Source organism: Crinia signifera, chromosome 2 (assembly GCF_055691185.1).
Source record: "Crinia signifera chromosome 2, ASM5569118v1, whole genome shotgun sequence".
Taxonomy (NCBI): domain Eukaryota; kingdom Metazoa; phylum Chordata; class Amphibia; order Anura; family Myobatrachidae; genus Crinia; species Crinia signifera.
In genome coordinates, this window is record NC_139218.1 from 254,786,290 (window position 1) to 254,803,392 (window position 17,103).

Below are 17,103 nucleotides of genomic sequence, written 5' to 3' on the forward strand. Positions count from 1 at the left end.
AACCCCTGGGGGTTTGAAATGTACACTATACCCCTAGATGAATTCCCTGAGGGGTGTAGTTTGCAAAATGGGGTCACTTGTGGGGGGGTTCCACTGTATTGGTGCTTGGGGGGTCTTGCTAATGCGACATAGCACCCACCAAAATTCCACCAGAATCTGAGCTGCAAAATCCAAAAATCACTCCTTCCCTTCTGAGTCCTGCCATGCACCCAACTGGTATTTTTTGGTCACATGTGAGGCATTGCCGTACTCGGGAGAAATTGGGGCACAGATTTTGGGGTGCTTTTTCTCCTTCATACCTTCTGAAAATGAAAAATTTTGAGCCAGAACTGCATTTTTGTGTAAAAAATGTAATTTTTCATTTTCACTGCCCACTTGTATCAAAATTGGTGAAACCCCTGGGGGTTTGAAATGTACACTATACCCCTAGATGAATTCCCTGAGGGGTGTAGTTTGCAAAATGGGGTCACTTGTGGGGGGGTTCCACTGTATTGGTGCTTTGGGGGTCTTGCTAATGCGACATAGCACCCACCAAAATTCCACCAGAATCTGAGCTGCAAAATCCAAAAATCACTCCTTCCCTTCTGAGTCCTGCCATGCACCCAAATGGTATTTTTTGGTCACATGTGAGGCATTGCCGTACTCGGGAGAAATTGGGGCACAGATTTTGGGGTGCTTTGTCTCCTTCATACCTTCTGAAAATGACAAATTTGGAGCCAGAACTGCATTTTTGTGTAAAAAAAATAATTTTTCATTTTCACTGCCCAGTTGTACCACAATTGGTGAAACCCCTGGGGGTTTGAAATGTACACTATACCCCTAGATGAATTCCCTGAGGGGTGTAGTTTGCAAAATGGGGTCACTTGTGGGGGGGTTCCTAACTTTTAGCATCTTATGGTGCCTAGAAACCTACATGGTGCCTAAAAAATAATCTCATAAAAAGGAGGCTCCAAAATCAAGTAGGTGCTCCTTCTATTATGAAGCCTGTGGTTTGGTCACCGTGCACACTAGGGCCACATATAGGATATTTATGAAAACAAAAGAATTGGGGGAATCAATTTTCAGTCACATTTCTCTAGTAAAATGTACTGTGTTCCTTAGAAAAATGTATTAAAATTGCAAATCTGCAAAAAAAAAGAAATTTTGAAATTTCACCTACACTTTGTTTTAATTCCTGTGAAACACCTAAAGGGTTAACAAACTTCCAAAATGCTGTTTTGAATACTGTGAGGGGTGCAGTTTTTGAAATGGCATCATTTATGGGGGTGTCTCACATACAAGTCCCTCAAAGTCACATCAGAACTGAACTGGTCCCTAAAAAAATCAGTGTTTGAAATTTTCTTGAAAATTTGAGAATTTGCTATTCATATTGTAAGCCTCCTAGTGTCCCAAAAAATTAAAAGGAAGTTGAAATAATGATGTCAACATAAAGTAGACATATGGTCTATGTTAGTTATTAACTATTTTGAGTGGTATGATTATTTGTCTCACAAGCAGAAAATTTAACATTTTGCAAATTGCTAAATTTTCCATTTTTTTACGACATTTTGGTATTTTTCACAAAAAAACACAGACTGTATCGACCCAAATTTACCACTAACTTGAAGTACAATGTGTCACGAAAAAACAATCTCAAAATCACTGGGATAAGTAAAAGCAAAAAAAAGTTATCCCCACTTAAGTGATACATGTCAGATTTGAAAAAAAGGGCTCTGTCAGGAACGCAAAAACTGGCTCTGTCAGGAAGGGGTTAAATGAACGCATTACAAGACTAGTACACAATCCAGTCTAGGTATAAAAGTGGAGTACATGACTAGAATTTTCCATTTCTATAACTTGCATTATATAGCCTCTTAAGATGTGTTGTTGATATATAGTTTTTCCATAGCAGTTATTATTTGGAGCCTTTACAATGGATACAAGTATTGGGGTTTTGATGCTCGGCAAAGGAGGCAGATGATGAGTTTTTGTTTGACTATGTAAACAGGGGTTTACCTTAATACTTCTGCTGTTCCTTGGAAAATATAACCTATTATCTTGTTTAGAATAGGACACTTGGAAGTGAGACCGGTCATTTTGTTTGGCCAAAGCTCCCTCCCTGTGTTTTATGATGGCTTTATAGGATAGGGTACCACAGAGCTCTAACCAATCTTGACCTCTGCAAGATACTTTTGGAGATTCTTACTGTATGTTTTGTTATTGTGCCTCTCCATGGACATAGGGTTTGAGCACCTGCTTGGCATTGCATAGTTTGCAACCACATCATGCACAGTGTTTTCTAATCTGGTCACCTACGATGCGATGAGTCATACACAGAATCTTCCTGCAGCTGCCCCTGTCAGGTGTACCTCCTGTCCCTTTGCTTACCTGCACCCACAGCTGATTGTTCAAGGCTGCAGCACCTTCCCACCCTGTGATATTAGCAATTAGCAGCCCGGGAAGTGTAAATTAACCCTCCCCACCCCCAGCCCTTTAGTTAGTACCTGGTGGTTGCGAAGATGTTTGGGATGTTTCTGTAGCTATCTAGTCATAAATAAACAGTATCAAAAGTGTTTAACTATTTTATTCATCTATTTGAAATCCCCTGAAGTTGTGACTGAAACAGTCTTTAGGTTCTTCAAGTCTCTTAGTCACTTCTTAACTTGCTGTGAGATGCAGAATATAAAACATGTTCTTGTAACTTACCTGTGTCAGGACAAAGTTCTGTCCTTGCAATTGAGTAGCCATGAATTATATTTTGTGAAGGACCTGGTGGCATGAGATTGGTAGTATTTGATTTTCCCTACTTTACCATTAGGTTTGTGGAGAAAGACTCAAAGTCAAACTCCGTTTTGAAGCCTTGAGCCGCACATTTACCTGAGTGGCCTACAGGAAGATGACTTATTCCTATTATATTAGAAAGTGCAGAACCAAAAATACCTGCACCAAATTCTTGGCATACTCAATATCTATTGTTTGACTACTTATCAACTGCAAGGCAGATATTGTGTCACCTGCTTCTATACAGAGATAGTTGGAATACAGAGAGCTTGGAATACAAGTAAAAACACAACAAAACACTACTGAAAAATGTAATAATTAACAGGACTCGTCTAAAGTGTTTATGAGTAAGATAGAAAATATTGCAAATAGGTAACTGGCTGTCAATTGAGATTGGTCTCACTTTAGCAGACAAGCACTTATCAGTTTAATGGTTACTGCACTTAAGAGAATAACCTTTTGGTTACTGTCAGCATTTTATTTAGTACTGTAGGCTGCACCAGGACTTTCTGCCCTCATTATTAATAGATGGGATCTTTAAACACATTCTTTCAACAGTCACCTTTATGAGCTAACATGGTTCCCTGATGCAATACACTATGACCCTGAGGCTATTACTAAGAACACATACACTGCAAACACTAGAGATGTATGTGAGCTGACTGTGTTCTCTAGACTGATAATACATAAATCTGTATAGAACATCACATTTAGATTTTCAACCGTGATGCTGATTTCGCTGTAATTATTCCAGCGAGAAATTTATATATATTAGATATTTTACTGATGACTAATTTACTAATTGCAGGTCAATTACCTACTCTGTGAACAACAAGCATACTGGGAACATCCTAGTAACTGCCAAAGCAGTTCCCATTGCCCTTGAGCTGTCTTGCCACGAGCTGGTACTGAAACCCAACAACTGCTTCTTAGCCGAGTCAGGATTTAGATCTTCTATAAGATTGTATAATCGCAGGAATCACCCAGCTGAATTTAGCTGGAAACCAGTCATAACTGAAATAGGAATTGCGTTTTCGATACGTCCTGCAAAAGGTAATGACAATAGACTATTAGATGGTTACTTTTGAAAATATTTCTTTAGAATACTCAAAAGAAGCTAAGTGTATAATATCCTGTATATGTGTGTACACTGAATTATGATGTTATTGCTTATAGTTGTATTGTAAATTTCAGATTTCTTTAGAAAAAAACATTTATCTTAAAATGAATCCTGTTATGAGTGTTCATGTGTCCTGTTGGTGTGGAAACTAGGAGGTTAACATTAGGTCCCGGTGGAGTTTAGGCCACATAGTGATGCTTAACTAGGCAGATTTATTATGGAACAGCATTAATAGGGGTAATAGAAGTAATAGCAGTGGTAATAGGTACAGACACATATGAGGACCTAGGTGCCGCACTGACGCTCAACGCAGTTACATGTGCAGCTTCACTACAGGAGATAGGAGATAGGAGACAGCACAGAATTCTTGGATTGCAGAACTGCACAGTGGTTTCCTGTATCCTTATAATTAAAACAAAGGAGATACATATTTTGAGTTTATTACGGACTACAATGCGAATTATAGTTAGTAGAACCATGCAGCTTACTTGAGAATGGAAGCTCTCATGAGCAGAACCCGGTCTCCTCATGTACTTTTCTTGGAATATATATCCGCCACCGTAATATTTGCAGTGTCTTGTCCCCTGATGAAACGGTCTTTATTTACCATGTACAGTACTTGTTCTAAATTGCCTTGCACTGTAATTCCTCTTGTTCTAGCCTTGTGGAAAACTCAGAGATTATGGCTTTGTCAAATCGAATTAACCTATCTCTTTCTTTATTGTTAATTTATTAAATGTAGGCATAGTGGATGCTTATGGAGACCTTGAGTGCGAAGTTGTATGGCATGCAGGATTCAGTTCACCAGACATAGGAGAACTCAGTCTGTTAGTACAGCAGAGAAGTACACAAAAGCTAAAATGCATTGCAGAGGTAACTATGGCAGTTCTAAGCTTTATATTAATAAGTAGATAAGCCCACTTATACAATAAAAAAACAGCCCTTTCTCTTTGAATTATGGAACACTATGGAGTATATGTATGAAGCAGTGATAAGGCAAAAGAAGTGAGCCAAGGGAGAAGAGCCAATGGCAACCAATCAGCACTGAAGTAACATCTATAATTTGCATCATATAAATTATACAGAGCAGCTGATTGGTTGCCATGGGCCACTTCTCCTCTGGCTCACTTCTTCCTTATCACTGCTTCAAACATCTACCCCTATGTTATTTAGTTTACACGTCATGATGCAACAAAGATGATATGCTGAAAAGAACTCTTCTCATTTATAACATTGTGAAGAAATTCAGTAAATAGTTATATGAATGTTGGACATATAATTAATGTGTTAATTAATGGGTCAAGTAAACAAAGTACAATAAAAAATAGTTCACTTTTGGTAATTCATTCATCAGTGAATCCCGTTACTGGCAAGTTGATATCAGATCCCAAACCTTCAGATCCTGGCTACAATTCTCATATCCGTTCTGGGCACTTCATGATATAATTCCTTAGATGAAGCTAAAAGGTCACAGCTTGGGGTTATGTAGACTACGTGGGTGTGTAATCTCTCCCAAGATACATCTCTGTCCAACAGACGTATTACCCTATGTGGTAATAAGCAACTAAGCAATGGTTTTAATGCACATAAACTAAAATTTAGATTGGGAGTTATATTAAAGATGGGATGTTGCTATGGTATCTTCTAGAGTATAATAGATAGGATCTACTTGACTACTCATAGCAACATCTCATCTTTAATTTAATGCCCATCTTAGCAAGTCACAAGAAACACTAACTGAACTGTAACTCATACCCATGTGGTCGGGTGTGCAAATAAGGGAATACATTGCTGTACAACATGAAAACAGTGTGACAATAGACAGACAAATGTTTTATTGCAGTGTAATCAAGAGTGTCCATTGTCACATGGTTACCAAATTTGGTGGCAGTCTGTTTGTTGCATTGAGCTACAAAGGGCTCTGAATAGGGGGACTTTCATTATGACCACCCTGTATATAAGCTATCTCTATATATTCCAAGTAGTAAATTCAGACACCAACCTCAATGAGAAATTTTCCATAGGGTTCAAAGAAGAAGCGACCATGAAAAGTGTGTAACAAGTTCTTTAATATCATCCTGATACTACAATGTTTCAAATACAAATGCTCTGTTTAAATTATGCACCTGTAGTAAATTTAAATATATAATAAATTGTATTTGAGTGCATTGACCTTGCATAATTTAATTATAACCTGCATAACGGTAATTTATAATCTGAGTCACTGTTTATTTTATATAGCCCCATGTAATCAGTAATAAACAATAATCCAGTGCTTCTTCCATGCAGCTTGGGTCCACAAGTGTCCAGTTTACTGAGCAAAGGGTTCTTTTCCATCATTCTCCACTTGGCCTGACAACCATCAAGACTGCCATTATACAGAACACAGGAGTGAACCATGCTTACTTCCAGGTAAAGACTCATTTGTTAGATGGTCTCTAGTTTAGTATACGTCACTTATCACTCAGGTTTAGCACACTTATTTTAAAATAACGTTCTTGGTAACAGAAGTGACCATTTGATAAAAGCCTCACCTTGCTAACCTATGGCAGTTACATGAGATAGACTGGGTATCTACCCTACTCATCTTGCTAATATAAGTGCATCAAGAGCCTCTGCAAAATTAACTTCTATCTGCTACAGATTTTCCTGGGAAAACATTGAAACTGTTCAAGAATATTCAGCACAAATATAGGTCTTTATGTAGGGTACACACCAGAACGATCATGATCGTAAGCAGATCGTGAGACAAGCATACGAGGGTCACACAATGTGCTGGAGCACACGATCTGCTTATGATCTGCATCCGAACCGATTTTGATCCGATTCCCATCTGCACCCAGTTGAAGGGGTTGTTTTCAAATCCTGAATGCAGCAGGTAAGATCTGTGAAACGCCCAAATGACCAGCGTCCCACACATCGGATCGTAATCTGATCTAAAACATGCCAAAACATGCCCAATTTACATACAATCGGTCGAGATTGTATTGAAATTGGGGAAATTGAGGCCAAATCGATCTGGTGTGTAATCCGTGTTAGTTCATTAAATTTTAAACCAGGTCAGATTCTTATTGTGGTACTGTGCTAAATTTACATCTACCCACCGAAGCTGCAGCCCAGAGCTCAAGGGCAGCAAGGGTGGCCATAGGCACTACCTTGCAGTGGGTGGAAAGTGCCGGACCAGGGCATCTGTTACATCTGTTACAGTATGTCATGGATATCAGTTGAGATGAAATTATTTGGCAAGCAATACCTGACATGCAGACATTTTATAATACGGCACACCTGATTGAAAAATCGTTTTCATTTTCTCCAGTAGTTGGCAAATTCAATTATTTTCTATTTTAACATGTCCGAGCACTTGTAAATTATCCTGTCTTTCTACTTCCAGGTTGTAGATGTAAGCCCTTTGCCAGGTATGACAATTACACCGTCACAGGGAGTAGTTCCAATTGGAGGGCATGCCACTTTGAGAATCTTCTTCACACCTAGAGTTGCTATGAAATTTGATACAAAGGTTGAGGTAAATATACATGTGAAGCAGCAACAGACAAATAAACCTACATAAATATACATTTTTATTTTTATGCAAATTTACAACTACAAAAGTGAGCACAGTATTGTAAACTTTAACTTTTCCTGTCTGCCATTTGTTGTCAGTTGCAGCAATACACTTTGTTGTGTTCAATTGAAATATTAAAGGTTGCCATCAAACATGCAGTTGTTGTTTTATAGTGTAGTAAGAAATAAAACACAGATGCAATTCAATTAAAATCCAGGGCAGTTCTGAAAATTTGTTTGTTCGAATAATTTGATATATCCTTAACTATGTACAGGGCTGGTGCTAGGGTGTTTGGCGCCCTCCTGCGAAACATAAATTGCGCCCTCAAATACTTTCAGCACACGCAACAACAAAAGAGCTTGATTTTACAAGAAACATGGCCACCCAATAGTACCCACATATCATATTACACCAGTAGCACAATCTTATTTACAATACACCACATATTCACATTATGACACACAGTAGTACCCCTATTACATGTTAGGCTACACAGTAATACCCCTTATACACAGTGCCCACAGTATTAGTACTGCTTACTTTATGTTATGTGGGACCCTCTGGAGGAAGAGAGAGTGAGCAATGAGGTGGGGGTTCTGAGCAGAATGCCAAATCAGAGCCGAGAACCACAATCCCCCACTGATCCTCCACAGGCTGCCGTCCCAATGAAAGAGTAGGAGAGAGAGAGCCTGCAGGTTCCTCTCTCTCTCCAAGCAGCACACACACCTCCGATAGCTCCATTACCTTGAGGGCGGAATCCCACCTCCTTTTTCCTTGCTGTGCAGCCTGCACGCTCAGCCAGTCACAGAGCTGCAGGCTGCTTCATTAAATACTATTGGACAGCTGAGCCGTCGCTCAGCTGTCCCGTTCTGCTAGGCGGCACTGGCTGTTAGTGACAGTGATGGAGAGGGGGAGCCACTCTGACTTTATGCTCCTGCTTCCTGCACTGTCCATACAGGTTGACAGGCGCAGTGCGGCTAAGAGCCGCAGCGCACAGCAGCAGGGTCAGCAGTACAGGGAGTGCGCCTCTTCAGCCCAGCGCCTCCCTGTTTTGCAGGACCTGCTGAGCGGCTAGCGCCGGCCCTGACTATGTACAGTATGTCCTCCTCTTCCACAATTTAAAATACAATTTTTGTTTTTTTCTGCTAAGTTTATTTTGAATCCCATAGTAGGTTGTGCTTGGAGAACTTACATTAATTGCAAGACTCCATATAATTAATGTAGTGTTATAAATGTGTCAAGTAAGTCATTTGTTTTATTTCAATGTTTTTTTACTACTGTATCTGTGTCCAAAATGCACATAAAACAGATAACGCATATGTCAATATAAATAAGGCCTGATTTAGCAGCAGGATCTACAGCTGTGTACATCTATCCTCCATGTGATACAAGTCGCATTATATGTAACAAGTGAGCGTCGTATGGCTCTGTAGTGATGGACATTTGCGACACACAAACAGCTTCTGCTGATTAAAATGTTATGCAACCTGTCTATATTATGTGTGTGAATTAGCTGTATCTGCATAAGAAATGGAACATTACAATATAGCAAATATATTTTAATTGAAAAAGTTGCAAAAAAATGCCCGGCGCTACTGAGTGGTGTGACTAGGAGGGCTATTTAGTGCAAAAGGAGGCCAGGTGTATGTGTACACATCTGTACTTACATATTATTTTTTTTATTTTCCTGTCAGGTGGCAGTGCGCAATTCAAGGACTCTAGAACTGAGAATTGGAGGATCGGTTGTACCCCCAGAAGTAGATATTTCTGTGGTGAGTAGAAGATTTATTTCAATTTACTGTGACATGATATTTTCTGAAATCCTAATTTGTGCAACCCACTTGAAATAATTATTTGAGATAAACAAGTCAAATGGTGGTAACACATTTCACACTGACTGCGTTTGAAAAATAAATACATTAGTACATAATTCGGTGTTTGCAGGAATGTAACTGAAATTGTATCTGTTCCTCATGGATAACCCCGCTTAGTCACTAGGTCGTGTTATGACCACAAATTGTGACAGAACAGCATCATTACGTCCGATAAGTGTAATGCTTGCTTTGACTTTCTAAGCTCCTAGCAAAACAGCACATTATGTTACTGCAGTTCTAACAGCAAAACTTGGAATACTGTTAATAGATGCCCAAGGATTTAATGTGTGCAATATAAATATATTGAAATGATACATACATTGTAATTTAATAAAAAGCCGTAAAACAATCCAAACGAAATGTTTTTTATTTCACTTTCACAATTGTGTTTGATGTATAAATAAAATTTTAAATGTACCTTTTTTATTGGTTTGTATTGTTTGACAACAGATGTAAAACCATCATCAATTATTTTTCATCTTTCAGTTGCAACAACTGACTTGTTTTTAATTATTAACAATATTTATGGTAAATGTCATGTAAAACATTATTGATACTCATTAGAGTAATTTATTATTTTGTTTGAGTTTATGTAATACTGTATATCATTTATAAGTGTTACAGATGTGTCCCCATACTGTACATCATTGCTGCAGTTGCACCAAACATCTCATCTCGGTGTGCCAGTTCCAGTCTCTCTGCACTGTGTCTTTTTTGTTTATTTTTTTCCCAAAAATATGTCTTATGCCGTGTACACACGGCTGGACCCAGAGGCTGTCAATACTGATTTGATATCGACGGGTGCCGGGACCTGACGGGTTGCCGTTATCGAGCAGGAGGGATGGAGCTAGGACAGTGCACGGGGGGGAGGGAGGGGGGTATGCTACATTGAACAGCATGGAATTGCATTCGAGCTGGCAGATCAAAGCAGAAATAGACTTGCCTGACAAGTCTATTTCTGCGTCCAATCCCAATGCCGCATGGCCGCGCATCTGGATCGAATCTGCATTGAATGCAGCTAACACGGTTCGACTAAGTGTCATTTTGTAATTGATTTGGACAAAATAGTCTAAATCAAATTGAAAATGACACTGATTCAAACCATGTGTACCAGTGGCGTGCAGTGGGGTGAGGCAGGTGAGGCACAGCCTTTCCTGTTATACTAACGTATATGCCAGTTTTGAATTGATAAAATATGTCAAAAATACAAACATTAATCACAGAGCCATGTGGCTAGAATGTACTTGTAGGTTGTTCTGAATAATTTGATATATTTCTTTGATACTGTGGGGTAAACTTACTTAAGCTGATATCTCCCATAGCAACAATTTCGATTTGGTCAATTATTTCTCTATTGCATCCTAGATAATAATAGAAAGAATCTGACGTTGCTATAGACAGTATCGTGTTGCAACTAAGATGCATTTAGACAAAAAAAAAAAAGATGCCCAATGCTATCAGAGTTGTATGGGTCTTGGCAGCTCACTTGTTCCAAGCATCTCGCTCTGCATTGCATAGTGAGGCTAGATGTATGAGGATACATTTGCGCTAACACATTTTCAAACCTTTACTATATATATTTCAATATTACATCATTTGTTTGACATTTTAAATATTTGTGACATACATACACATAAAATATATCATAGTGTAAATTACCGTAAAACTCAATTTATATTAAGTTGTTTAAAATAGTTTACAATTCATGCCCAATTGCTGTTGTAAGGTGAGCTTTAAAGATTTCCTTACAATACTTAGTTTAGGTAAGTGTAACTGCACTGATTTAACCTCTAAGAACTTCAAATGAGCATAATAATAAGCCGTCAATTATTTTTGCTGTTGAATTTTGTTATCAGTTAGATGCTATATCAGCGCACTTGCACTTATTTTTTTTGTTTGTACAGCAGTTTTTTTAGGTTGTCATTACTTCTTTTTTTTATAGCTGTAGCAAAATAAATAAATATATATATATATAGATAATATATGCAAAAAGTAGATAGCGACCAACGATGCTACAGTATATACTTTAAAATAGAGGACATGTATATCAATAAAAATAGGAGATTTATTAATACACAATTAATTATTTAAAAATGCATTTAACTGGAGTACACATATATTAAAAGATCACAATAAAAAAGGATATGAGTACATAAAAATAAAGATAATGAGGTAGCTTAATTTATAGGTAGAAGGTGATGACAGGCAGCACCAACGCGTTTCATCATATAGACTTTGTCACGGGGTATGTATATATATATATATATATCTATATCTATATATATAGATATAGATATATATATATATATATATCTATATATATATATAGATATATATATCTATATATATATATATATATATATATATATATATATATATATATATATATATATCTAGGGATGAGGGATAAGCTGCACACACATACTTAGTTCAGCTCCTGAGTGCCCGGCACAGATATGTTGGATTTGTAGATATACAAACTGATAGCCAGCAACATCAGATAAATGCAAAAAAAGGTTTTTATGGCATATTAATAAAGTGCAAGAGTGACAATGTACACAAAAGTATACAAAAAGAGATCCGGTACATGCAAATATAGTGCAGTAGGGGCGTGGCTTGGCACAGCATGTGAACGGACGTGAGTCTGTGAGCTCCGCTATAATCCTGGGCTAGTATCCTGGCTACACCACCCTGAGGGCGACCCAAACCCCACAAAAGGCTGCAGGAACCCCCCCTGACCTTGTGGACCTGCGGAGAAGACGAATCCGGGTCCGTGGGGTCTGCGGCAAGTGAGGAGAGCTGTGCGCGGCAATTCCCCTGTGTCCGGCGCCATCTTGGTTGTGGACGGTGAGGCGCTCCAGACCCCGCGGGCAGCGTTCTGTGTGCGGGCGGGAGCCGGCGCTGTCCGGGGACAAAGAACACCCTCGTGCAGTGGTGTGGAGGCCGGGAGTGAGTGCGGGAGGAGAGCTGTCCCTGCAAGAGGGCAACGCGGCACGGCGAACGGAGGACGCAGCGGCTGCGGCGCCAGCCGGCGGGGAGCTGAGCGGGGGTACCCGGTGCGGCAGGAGACGCTGCCTTGAGGACCTGGCGGTGCCCCCCCCCCTGATGTCGGTGAGCCCTACAGCTGTTCAGGGGTCTGGATAGTACCCAGGGTGAGCGCAACAATCCCTGTAAGGGACGGCCGCCATTTTAGAGAACACTACATCAGATGGGATGCGGCTGGTGCTGACAGTGAGCGCTGCCAATAGCTGTTGAGGCAATAGTAGCTGGCTACTAACTACCCCCTGAGGTGCATTCTTTTGCTGTGCTCCCATTCCATACAATAGTGCTGTCGCCTGATGAGAACTGTGCCATTGACTGTTATTACCCCCTATATTATACAAAGGCCAGGCATTGGAGCTCAGATTCTTCAAAGCGCGGTGCCCATATCCAGCCCGGTTGGAGTGAATCCCTGAAAAATAATTAACAGGTCCTGGAGACTGTGCTTAACAGTTATTAATCTTTGCCGGCTTCATTTCAATTACTTTAATATCTGACTGTGTGCTCCCCTCTCTCTCCCCCCCCTCTCCCCCTCCCTGTACACTGGGACGACCACCCAGCTTCGCTGAGCCTTTGGCCACCGAGTGACTGAACTGTAGCTTTGTATAGGGGAGTTGTGGTGACCAAACATGGGCAAGACGGGTCATGCCTCCGCTGCCTCCAGACTCGAAAAATTTGCCAGGGGCTCCCAATCTAGCACCCCGCCACATTCTGAAGATTCTCTACCCCCGGCTGAGGGTGGCGCCGGACCATCCGCTGAGCCATCACCTGTGCAGTCCACACAACAAATCCTGGCAGCGATAGCTGCGTCGGAGCAGAGAGTAACAGACAAGATAGGCCAGGTGCAGGTTGACATCTCGTTAATAAGGCATGACATGCAAAAATTGCGTGAGAGAGTTGGAGAAACGGAGCACAGAATATCCGATCTGGAGGACGTAACTAATCCTCTCAGGGCTACGGTTTCGGACCTGGTGACGCAAATGGACTCAGTGAAGTCCAAACTCTTGGATATGGAAGGTCACCTGAGGCGCAATAATGTTAGAATGGTGGGCCTCCCTGAAAGAGCAGAGGGCTCTGCTCCTGAGCAATTCCTCGAATCCTGGTTGCTACAGCTCTTTAAACGCGAGGACTTTAGTCCACAGTTCTCAGTGGAGAGGGCCCACAGATTACCATCCAGGGCTCCCCCTCCGGGTGCCCCGCCCCGTACCTTCATCGCAAGGTTCCTCAACTATAAGGATCGAGACACCCTGCTACGCCTGACCAGGGTGCAGGGCCCTTTAAAGCACGACAATCACAATGTGTCTGTATATCCAGATTTTGCTGTGGATGTGCAGAAGTCAAGGTCACTCTTCATTAACGTCAAGAAGCGCCTGAGAGAGAGACAGATCCAATACTCTATGTTATTTCCGGCCCGTCTCTGTGTTGTGCATGCGGATACCACACACTTCTTCAATTCTGCAAGAGAGGCAGAGGCGTGGTTGGACCGTATCCCTAGTCCTCGTGTCTGACCGTGACCTTGTACAGCTCCCAGTGGTGATGTAACTTCCCTTGGGGTGCTACAGGACCTCTTCAGGCGGAGTTGTGGCCTGCGACAAGCGTACTGCTCTAACCAGTGGTTTATTGCTTGGTGTTATTGTTATATTGCTGTGGGTCGATGCCTAGGGTGGGTAGCACTGTTATCACTTAATTGATAGCGGAATTCATGCAGTAATATAGCTTATAGGAGTAATTGTTTCCTATACCCCTAGGGTATCATTTCTAAGTGCATTATTTTTCGTTACTTTAGGTTTTAGTTAGTTTAGTTCTTCTGGGAACAGGTATATCTAGTTGGGAAGATATGCAGGGTGGGGGGTATCTGGGATTGTTCTGCAAAGTATGTTTTATGCTGTTCTTTAATGGTCTCTGTATGTCTAAGGCGCTAGGTAAGCAGTTGCAATGGCTGTCCATCTGGACGGGGGCCCATTGGGGAGGTCCAAAATATCTGGAACGCGTAATGTACACCAACATCAAACAAAATGGCTGATCGCGCAGATGGCTTGAGAGTGCTTGGTTGGAATGTTAGGGGAATGAACGACCGCGTTAAGCGGGCTTTGGTTCTTGGACAAATTAAGAAGCACAGAGTAGATGTTGCATGTATCACTGAAACGCATATAACAGGCAGTAAAACGTTAGCACTTAAAAAGCCGTGGGTCGGTTTTATGTACCACTCAACCTTTTCCAACAATGCTAGAGGGGTTTCAGTTTTAGTCCGGAAAACAGTTAACTTCCACCTGGTCCACAGCCAAATAGACCAGTATGGCAGATATGTCTTTTTAAGGGCCTACATCAACTGTAAACTCATAAATGTCCTTGCGGTATATATCCCGCCGCCATACAGTAATGAGGTAATAAAATTGGCAATGACCTTTGTATCTATGTGTCCGGGCACTCCGGTGCTGTGCATAGGTGATTTTAATAATTTTATGGATAGGCATCTAGATAAATGGAATGAACGTTTACCTCATGGCCTTCCTGCGCAGACAACGCCCACCCCTTTTGCCAAGCTGATAAGCGAGCTAGGACTAATTGATATATGGAGAGTTAGAAACCCTCAGCTGCGCCAATACTCTTGTCACTCAGCCAGTGTTAATGCTCTTTCTAGAATTGATTTGGCACTCATATCTCCTGACTTGTCCCCTAAAGTAATAGAGGCTAACTATCTGCTGTCACGGCAGAAGGGCTGGATGGAGTCGTGTGGTGCACAGAAGCTGGAGACGGACCAGGGCGAGTAGGATTGAAACGTGCAGGTTTAATAACTGATTTCATAAATAATAAGTTCACTTAAATACTTCTTTAAGTGGCAAAAGAATAAATCAATAAGTCCAGCACAATATACTGCCAGTGGTAATTCTGGAACCAGTCTTTAGGTGAGCCAGAGTACATAGAAGAAGATGCAGGAAGAGGTTGATTTGATGATGGAAGAAATGGATCCGGAAGACTGGAAGAGGATGGAATGGATGGATGATGAAGAAAGGGAATTCTGGAACAAGCAGGGACCAGCACTAGATAGCGCTTGCAGCATTGGTGTCAGGAGAAAACCTTCCTTGGATAAGGTGCAGGGAGCAAGGCACCAGAGTCAGGAGAGAGACCCAGGATCCAGGAGTCAGCTCGGAGTAGTGAACGACTCAGAAGACTCATTGCACTGACACGGATCAGCCTGGGCAGCTCCACTATATCCCCAGGGAGTGGCTGCCATTGGCTGTCCGTGCAGGATGAGGAGGAACTCTCTACTCTGGCCCAATCCGCTACCTGCCCTTACTCAAGATGGCGCCGCCGGCCTCCCGGCGCCGCAATCGTCAAGGATGCTGCTACCTGATGCTCCGTCGCTGCTGCCTCTACCCAGCGCTGCCCCCACCTGCCCGCCTCAGAGTGGAGCCTGCACACGCTAGCCGGCGGCGGGCGCGGACGGGTGAGTACTGTACCCGCCGCGCTCCGTCGCGGCTGCGTGTGACAGTACCCCCCCTTTTCAGGGTGGCCCCAGGACGCCTATGGGCCTTGTGAGGATTTCGCTGCAGAAATTGCTTAATCAGCTTTGGAGCATGCAAATCAACGGAGTCCACCCAAGAGTTCTATTCAGGACCAAAACCGACCCACTCCACCAGATACTGAGTACGAGCATTGCGGTGACGAGAGTCTATGATACGTCTTACCTCGAATTCGATCCCACTCTCGGAGTTAATCTTGGGTGGTTTGGGAACCTTCTTCTGATAAGAGTTCAATCTTAAAGGCTTGAGGAGGGACACATGAAAGGAATTCGAGATCCTTAGGGAAGGAGGAAGTTGAAGTCTATAAGCGACTGGATTAATGACTTGGGTGATAGCATATGGCCCAATGTACCGGGGAGCCAGTTTCATAGAAGGCAGACGGAGGCGTATATGACGGGTAGATAGCCATACCCGATCCCCGAGTTTTAATCTGGGCGCTGCTCTTCTTCTCCTGTCCGCCATTCTCTTATATCGAGCAGAAGATTTAAGGAGAGCGGTGTGGACATCCGACCAAATCTTCGCAAAGCGTTGGAGGGAAGTGGTCGCTGCAGGAACTTCAGAAGAGGGTAATTCTGAGAAGTCTGGAGATCGTGGATGTTTACCAAATACGGTAAAGAAGGGCGTGGTTCCGGAGGAAGAGTGATAGGAGTTGTTATGCATAAATTCTGCCCACGGGAGGAGATCTACCCAGTCATCTTGCGAGGACGAGATGAACAATCGAATAAAGGCCTCCAAGTCCTGATTCACCCGTTCCGTCTGGCCGTTGGTCTGGGGATGAAAGGCAGTAGAAAACTTGAGGTTAACCTTTACCGTGGCACAGAGAGCTCTCCAGAATTTCGCCACGAACTGTACTCCGCGATCAGACACAATTTCTTTGGGCAGACCATGTAATTTAAAAATGGTGGAAATGAATAGCTGAGCCAGTACGGGAGCAGAGGGAAGACCTTTTAATGGGACGAAATGGACCATTTTTGAGAATCGGTCAACCACTACCCAGATTGCTGTATGACCTTTGGAAGGAGGCAACTCGCAAATGAAGTCCATAGATAGATGAGTCCATGGTTCTGTGGGAATGGCCAGAGGACGGAGAGGACCAACAGGAGTTGTTCTGGGCACCTTATGCTGAGCACATTTTACACAAGACGCGATGAAGTTGGTGACGTCGTGACGAATGGTTGGCCACCAATAAGAACGTGACAGTAACATCAAGGTCTTCTGTATTCC

The 17,103-nt window shown here is 42.0% G+C and overlaps 1 protein-coding gene across 3 annotated transcripts in view; it reads left to right on the forward strand.

The window, feature by feature from the left end:
- Positions 1 to 17,103, forward strand: part of CFAP47 (cilia and flagella associated protein 47) — a 474,937-nt gene that overhangs the window by 59,990 nt on the left and 397,844 nt on the right. For all 3 annotated transcript variants that reach the window (XR_014470467.1, XM_083174330.1, XM_083174331.1), the window contains exons 16-20: positions 3,569 to 3,813; positions 4,623 to 4,753; positions 6,170 to 6,292; positions 7,272 to 7,403; positions 9,137 to 9,214. Coding sequence is in view for 2 of the 3 variants with exons in the window: in XM_083174330.1 (XP_083030456.1) it covers positions 3,569 to 3,813; positions 4,623 to 4,753; positions 6,170 to 6,292; positions 7,272 to 7,403; positions 9,137 to 9,214 (709 nt within the window). In the remaining variant the exon portion in view is untranslated. The remainder of the gene's footprint in view (positions 1 to 3,568; positions 3,814 to 4,622; positions 4,754 to 6,169; positions 6,293 to 7,271; positions 7,404 to 9,136; positions 9,215 to 17,103) is intronic.